This window comes from Cebus imitator, unplaced genomic scaffold (genome assembly GCF_001604975.1).
Source record: "Cebus imitator isolate Cc_AM_T3 unplaced genomic scaffold, Cebus_imitator-1.0 Scaffold564, whole genome shotgun sequence".
Lineage (NCBI taxonomy): Eukaryota > Metazoa > Chordata > Mammalia > Primates > Cebidae > Cebus > Cebus imitator.
In genome coordinates this window covers 218,886-226,373 of record NW_016107879.1, presented here as the reverse complement: position 1 = coordinate 226,373, position 7,488 = coordinate 218,886, and the positions used below count along the sequence as shown (strand labels likewise).

At 55.9% G+C, this 7,488-nt stretch overlaps 1 protein-coding gene across 1 annotated transcript; it reads right to left on the bottom strand.

Moving 5' to 3' along the window:
• Positions 1-1,048: 1,048 nt before the first annotated feature.
• On the bottom strand, positions 1,049-7,005 carry FGF19 (fibroblast growth factor 19). The gene is made up of 3 exons (XM_017515890.2): positions 6,007-7,005; positions 5,657-5,760; positions 1,049-1,984 (listed from the first exon to the last, which is right to left on the bottom strand). Exons 1-3 carry the CDS (start codon positions 6,455-6,457, stop codon positions 1,670-1,672), a joined length of 870 nt encoding a protein of 289 aa, XP_017371379.2. The 5' UTR covers positions 6,458-7,005; the 3' UTR covers positions 1,049-1,669.
• Positions 7,006-7,488: the final 483 nt, after the last annotated feature.

The following is a 7,488-nucleotide window of genomic DNA, read 5'->3' as shown; positions in this document are numbered from 1 at the left end:
TCCTTAGTGTTTGTTTCCTGCAGCCTAAAACACTCCTGGCAGAGAGGCCGCCCTACCACCGAGATTGCTAAAGGGAAGGTGGTCTGAGGAAGCCAAGCCCCTAGGCATGAGGACAGGGCAGGACAGCAGGGCCCGAGCCAGCCTCTGCCACTAGTGCTGGCTAGCCCAAACCTGGTGAACTTCTCACCAGAGCTTTTGGTGTCAAGGGGCAAACACATCAAGGGCTTCCTCCTGTGGACCGCACTGTCCCCACCAGCGCCTTCCGCGCCCTCCCCAACATGCCAGGCGGATAACAGAATGCAACTTTTGATATAAACAAACTCCGTCTTAATGTAGAAAACAAACCTCACTTACATACATAAATATAATTTGGGGGCATAAATAATGTAAGAAAATAAGAGATGTACATATCAAAATAAATTACTCATAAATAGCATGTCGGAAAGCTAAGTGCTGGGGAAAAGGGTGGAAGTCTTTCCCCGCTGCTTCCGCACCGCAAGTGCTGGCAAGACTTGCGGTCTTCAAAGCTTTTCTTTTCCTGATTTTTGAATGAGAAGTGCAGGTTGATATAAAGCAGGGGCCTAGGAAGCCCCAGTCCACAGGGAGACGTGTGAGGACCGTAGAGGGCCAGGTGGGCCAGGAGGCAGAAGCAGTGACACCTGGGACAGCAGTTATTCTCAGCGCAGCATCCACAGCTCTCACAAAAGGAGGGAGAGACCCCAGGTGAGGTGTGGGAGATTTAGGAAGGGGTGCAGTCCTGTGGGTTCCATACCAGAGGGCCCCTTACATCCACACGAGCTGGGCAGATCCCATTCCCTGGAAACTCCATGTCACCATGGCTGGGACTGGCTGTCCTTACTGTCCGTCCCTCTGAGCTGGAGGTAAATGTGGCAGCTCCACTGTCCACCTTAGGGGAACCAGCTCTGAGCCCGGCAAGAGTCAGCTGTGTACAGGATGATGGTGTTCAAAAAGAGGAAGGAAAGTAGGAGAATGATCTTATCTGCCTTGGGGCAGACTAAGGAGTAGCCCAGGGAAGTTTATCCATGGCAGACCCAATCTTAGGGGGAATTCTCAGACGTCCCAGGGCTGGAGTGGGGCTCTGGGCTTGCCTTGCTCCAGAAGCCTGGTGGGCCATGCCTGCTCCAGTCACTTCTGGCCTGGAGGGTTCAGGAACGGCAAACAGTCTCTGGAAGTTGAGATCTAGATCAATTCCCACATGGGGTTGAGTGAAATTTACCTGCTGTTTTACAGAGCTGATCACCTGTTCCTGAAATTAAAACCACTGCCTGTCTCCTGGCTGCTCCTGGGGAAGTGATGAGAAAAAATTAGAGAATTTCAGCTCAACATAGGAATGTTTCCAAAAAAAAATAAGTTCCCCATCAGTGCGGGTGTTCAAGCACAGCAGCTTGTCCGGCAACCTCGGGGGAGTGGGATGGGGGCCCGGGCAGCAGCCGGGCAGGCGTCAGGCTTCCAATGTGATGCTCAGACAAGGCTATCGGCTAGAAACTGGCACGGCCAATGGATAACTCTGCATATGTACACCTTCTAGATGTTTCTTCCTAAAGCTAAACAGAGCGTGGACTCAGGACGGTTCTTGTAGATGCATGGCCCCCACTCTGCCGGTTCCACAGCCCCTGGCACCAGTGAGGGGGCCCGGGCCTGGCCTGAGTTACTTCTCAAAGCTGGGACTGTTCACCGCCTCCAGTCCCGTGACAAGCCCAAATGGGTCCATGCTGTCAGTCTCCAGGGGTGAAGAGAACACGTCAGATTCCAAGTGGCCCCTGAGGTCCTCAGTTTCCTCTGGGGCTATGGGCAGCATGGGCAGGAAATGGGACAACGGAAGAAAGCCTCGTTTCTTGTACAGCTGCCGCTGTTTGGCGCTGCTCAGGGAGACGGGGAGGCGGTACTTCTCGGATAGGTACACATTGTAGCCATCAGGGCGGATCTCCTCCTCGAAAGCACAGTCTTCCTCCGAGTACTGGAACTGCAGAGAAAACAGGCAGCTCTGAGCAATCCACAGTGGACAAGGAACACGGGGGCACGTGGACATTTGTGCTTCGGACTGTCCCTGCTGGCCACCAGCAGTGGCCTTCCACATGAGCGTCACTTGCATGCTTTATATATGCTTGCTGACATACACACTGTATATGTAAGTATATATAAAACATGCCTTTACATGTATAAATATATATGATATACAGTGTATTTTAAGGCCAGGCACAGTAGCTCATGCCTGTAGTCCCAGCTCTTTGGGAGGCCCAGGCAGGTGGATCACTTCAACCAGAGTTTGAGACCAGCCTGGGCAACATGGTAAAATTCCATCTCTACAAAAAGCACAAAAATTAGCGGGGCATGGAGGTGGGCGCTTGTAGTCCCAGCTACTGGGGAGGCTGAGAAGTGGGAGAATGGGTTGCGTCTGGGTGGGGGGGGCGTCAAGGCTGCAGTGAGCAATGATCATGCCACTGCACTCTAGCCTGAGTGGCAGAGCAAAACCCTGTCTAAAAAAAACCCCATATATATATATATGTATATATATATATGCATATGTATATATATGTTTGTGTGTGTATGTAAATATATATACATACACATAAACGCAACACACACATATAATACAAATGTACTGTACATGTAAGTATATATATGTATATTATATTAATATAACATTAATACATTAAATGTATATTTATATATTTATATATCTTTATACATTCTTTGTAATCTTTATATATATACTATGTACACACACAAAATTGAGGTATATATTTCATATATGTATATTTTATGCATATATGTAATACTACATATGTACTACATATAGACCCAAATAATTTCCACTAAATTACCTCACTTTTTCAAGAGTCTTGTCCTGAGCAATAATATCCATCAACTCACAGGAATGCTGTCCATGTCTCCCTTACCCTTTGCATTAAATACATAACTCCTGGCGTTTAAAAAGTTCCTGGGCATTTCACTGGCACTTTGGGAAACACAGAAACACCGGGTTATCACTCAGGTTAGGTCTTTTAAATGACGTGTAATCCGATCTGGAGCCCAGACTAACGCAACGGTTCGCCGCCTATCTCAGCAATCACTGTGTGCCTTTATCATTCTAAGGCCTTCTGGTCTGCAGCAGTTCCAACAACCATCAGCCCCCGGTCTCCTCCATTTAGTCACTAAAGGCCTTCCAGGCCCGCCGCCAGGAGCCAGGTCTCAGCAGCCCCTCCCCCAGGCCTGGCCAGGCCAGGCTGGCGCCCAGCTGGTGGCCGGAAATGTGTGCTGAGGGAAGGCAGTCCCTGGTCTTAGAACACTCATAGTCCACGGGGTTGAGAGGTGCCAGTGGGCAAGTGCAGTCCCACGCTGGTGTCATGACCCCTTGACAACCCAGGACAGGCAGTACACGGCAGGCCGGCCTCCGTCGGGTTTCTGCCTAAGTCTGCAAAGGTCACTGAACTGCAGGTGACTGAGGATGTACCTGTGCCAATAAGCTCCTGATAAGAGACGCATTGCAGCAACCAGGCTCCTGCCGAGCCCACGGAGAGCTGGGACAAAGCACCGGACAGCACAAACGATTTCTCCCAAACTCCCAGAAATGCCAACTGATAAACAAACAGGGAACAGAAAACCAAATGACTGGAGACCTGCTTCTATTTACTCAGCTAGTCCTTTGGGAGAAATTAGTATCACTTTCTCCATACAAAAATGAAATGACTTCAAGCTTCTAGAAGAATGTGAAATTTCTATTTAAGAAAGAAAGAGACTGGGTGTGGTGGCTCATGCCTGTAATCTCAGCACTTTGGGAGGCTGAGGCGGGCAGATCACAAGGTCAGGAGTTCAAGACCAGCCTGGCCAGCATGGTGAAACCCCATCTCTGCTAAAATTACAAACAATTATCTGGGCATGGCGGTGTGTGCCTGTAGTCCCAGCTACTTGGGATGCTGAGGCAGAAGAATTTCTTGAACCTAGCAGGTGGAGGTTGCAGTGAGTCATCACGCCACTGCACTCCAGCCTGAGGGACAGAGTGAGACTCCATCTCAAAAAAAATGAAAGAAAAAGATCCTCAATCTGTGTTAAACCATGCACAGGGGATCAAGAGGCACAATGGTGCCAGGTCTGTGGCTCATGCCTGTAATCCCAGCACTTTGGGAGGCCGGGGCAGGCGGATCACTTGAGGTCAGAAGTTCGAGACCAGCCTGGCCAACATGGTGAAACCCGGTCTCTACTAAAAATAAAAAAGTTAGCTGGGCATGGTGGTAGGCACCTGTAATCCCAGCTCCATGGGAGGCTGAGGCAGAAGAAACCCTTGAACCCGGGAGGGACAGGTTGCAGTGAGCTGAGATCGGGCCACTGCACTCCAGCCTGGGTGACAGAAAGCCTCTCAAAAAAAAAAAAAAAAAAAAAGGCACAAATGGATTTTAGGTCATCTGTGCCCCCATCCCCAATTAGGACAGAATGGGGGTTAGGTTGACGTCCCCTGCTGCCCTCCCATCATTAGGAGCCCCCCCCCCATAACGAATGTCAAAATTAAAGTTGCAAGGGTGGGTTTGAGTGGCTCTGGGTGGGAGTCAGAGCTCAGCGGGCCGACCACCCCCTTTCCCTGCAGTCTTCTAGCTCAGGGCTCCGAGTAAAATCTGAAACAGGCACTCTGAATACACGGAGCACCGCACAAGCACCGAGCAATCTGGAGACTCTAAAATGCTTTGTCCCACTGTTCACAAAGGAGCTGGTTGGGCCGGAGGCGGCCCCGCCTCTGTATCCTTTCTGGGGTGGGGGGCCGGGGCAGGGGCGGCCACGCCCGCCCTGGCCCCTGCTCCGCCAGGGAGCCCAGGGCTGCGTGTGAGGCCTGCGCGGGCCAGACCTCACACAGCCTCCTCTGCGCGCCGGGCCGCGGGAGGGGCGCGGGTTCGTTCCTTTGAACTCCCAGCCTTTGTTCCTGGCCATCAGAGCTCCGGCATTCATACACTTCCGGCGGGGACCTCTGCGGTTACCTGGGCCTTCCCAGCCCGCTCCCACCCCGCCCCCACCAGAAAGCGTTGACAGGACAGGTAAGGCCCGCGGGAGGAAAAGCCCTCCTCGGGTGGAACGTGACTCCAGCGCATCTGCGTCTGAACCACACCATGATCCTGGTGGATTACAAATTCATTCTAAAAAACTCGCCCATCCCCAATGCACTGTCTTCTGCCTTACTTGACAATCGATTTGTTCTTAAACGAAAGTTGTGGATAGACCCTCTTTTTTCTTTTCTGTTCTTTTTTTCTTATTTTTATGTCGGAGGGAGGGAAACGGAGGCGAGGACCACACACGCGCAGGCGGAGGCTGAAAAAGTCCGAGGTGGGTTTTCCTGCTTAATATCAAAGGAGGCCGAATAGCGGGTTTCCTCGGTCCGGCTGGGCGGGCCTTTGGCTCAACTGGAAATGCAAAGACGGCTTTTGCCTCTTCTCCAGCTACTGGCTGAGACCCTAAATTTCCGTAGAAAATCGTGGGACACGCGCTTAGTCGACCCTTGCAATCTTTCCCTCGAAGCAACACACGGATTTGGGCGGAGGAGGTGAGGAAACCCTGGATTCGAACCAGCACCTTTCCCCCCTTCAGGCCTCTGCCCAAGGCCAGTGGTCGGTCCCCTGCCCCGGGGCATCCTCCCCGTAGGGACACTTACCAGCCCCTGCAGCCTGCCGTCGGCGCCCATGCAGAGATACCGCACGCTGTGCACGCCCTTGATGGCCACGGTCCGCAGAGCGACTGCCTTGATCTCCAGCAAACCTGGGCGCAGGAAAAGCGAGAAGCTGCAGCCTGGACCTGTGGGGCCCGTACCAAGTGGGTGGGGTCGGTCCACGCGCCTGTGCCCCTCTCCAGTGTCTCGTGTTGTTTGGGGACTAAGGGAGGGATTCTAACGCTCAGGTACCAAAACTTGGGGTTCCTAGGAGTTGAGGGGTCCTCGGGAGCCTAAGGTGGCAAAGGAAGGGGTGCGCGCGGCGGGGCGGGGGTGAGGTCCCGGCGGGCACTCACTGTGCGCGCTCTGGCCCCGCGCGCAGTCCACGACGCCGTCGGTGCGGATGCGCAGGAAGCAGCTGGAGAGGCCGTGGGGGCCAGAGGTGTACAGGTGCCGCAGGCGGATGGGGTCGCCCCAGCCGTAGTGCACATGTGGCCCCGCGTCCGAGAAGGCGAGGGGGCGCCCGAACACAGCCAGCCAGAGGCCAGCCAGGATCCAGCCGTGGACCACCACACACCCGCTCCGCATGGCACCTCCCTGGAGCACTCGGCGCAGCTCCGGCGACTGGGATGCGGGAGGCAGGGAGGCGGCCGGGATGCGCTGCGGGGCTGCGAGTGCCGGGCTGGGATGGCCGTGGCCCGCGATCCTGGACGCAGCACTCCTGCTCCGACGGCGCGGCAGCCCCGGGCCGGCAGCCTTATATAGCGACTTACGGGGCCCGCGTAGGTGCCCAAGACACCCCAGCATTTCTTATCGGGATTGCATCACGCCTCCACCCCCCGCACACACCCACTCACACTCCGCCTCCGGCCCCAGCCCCCCCGCCCCCGGGACCCGCGGCAGTCAAGCAGGCGGCGGCTTCTCGTCCCAGCCCGGGTGACCCCGCCCAGGCTGTTCCGATCTGCTGGAGGAGGAGGCCTCGCTCAGCGGCTGGGTTTCGGGGAACTCCTTCTCACCGGGCAATGGCCCGAGGTTCTCGGCTGGGAGTTTGATTTTGTAAAGCAATCGACCACTGGGGCCCCTCCCCCAGGCCCGGGGCTCCCGGTGGATGCGCTTGGCGCCAGGCACTAGCAGGGGCGGGGTCGGGAACCCCGGGGTCAGAGGCTGGGGGGCCCCCCCCGAGCTTCGCCTCCTTCACTCTCTGTCGGGAAAAGCCTCACCTCGGCCTTAGGGCCCTTCCTCTTAAAAGGCCACTCGCCCCCGCCCCGGCCCCACCGGGCGACTTTCCCAGCCCCGCACATCTGATGCCAAAGCCGTCCAGTAAAATTTCACCCGCAGTTCCTACCGTCTCAGGTTCTTTCCGCTTTATCTTCCTGAAATTCCTGCCCCGCTCCTTTTATCCGGGTTAATTGCCCCCCGACGGGGGGCCCGGCGCTCTCTTGGCGCGGGCAGGGAAACAATGGGAGCCGCGCGGGCTGTAGGTGGCGCCGCAGCCTCGGCGTCGGCCTGGGCTTTTGCGCTCCTGGCCGCGCGCCCCTGCCTGCTCCGCGCTCGTCCGGGCCCCGCGGCTGTGCCGGGATGCAACCCGAAAGGGGGCACCGGGAAGGAGGCTCTCGGGCAGGGTGGGCGGGTCAGCGGCGGGACCGAACCCCAGCTTCTCGGCTGGAGGGTGGTGGAGGCGGGGGCTCGAAGAGGGAGGCCTGGGCCTCCGTTTCCCGGTGTTTGAGCTGTCATGTGTCGGGGGTCTTGTCCTTGAGTTCCCGAGTCCCTGCGCGCGGGATGAGGGGAGCGGCACGGTCGGGGAGGTCCGGAACGCCCTACCTGGTGGGGAGGGGTCG

Coding starts and splice junctions, on each gene's coding strand:
- FGF19 (XM_017515890.2), bottom strand. CDS start 6,457: ATGCTGGGGTGTCTTGGGCACCTACGCGGGCCCCGTAAGTCGCTATAT. Junction 5,761..6,006: donor GCGGGGCCAGAGCGCGCACA/GTGAGTGCCCGC, acceptor TCCTGCGCCCAG/GTTTGCTGGAGATCAAGGCA. Junction 1,985..5,656: donor ACGGCAGGCTGCAGGGGCTG/GTAAGTGTCCCT, acceptor TTTTCTCTGCAG/TTCCAGTACTCGGAGGAAGA.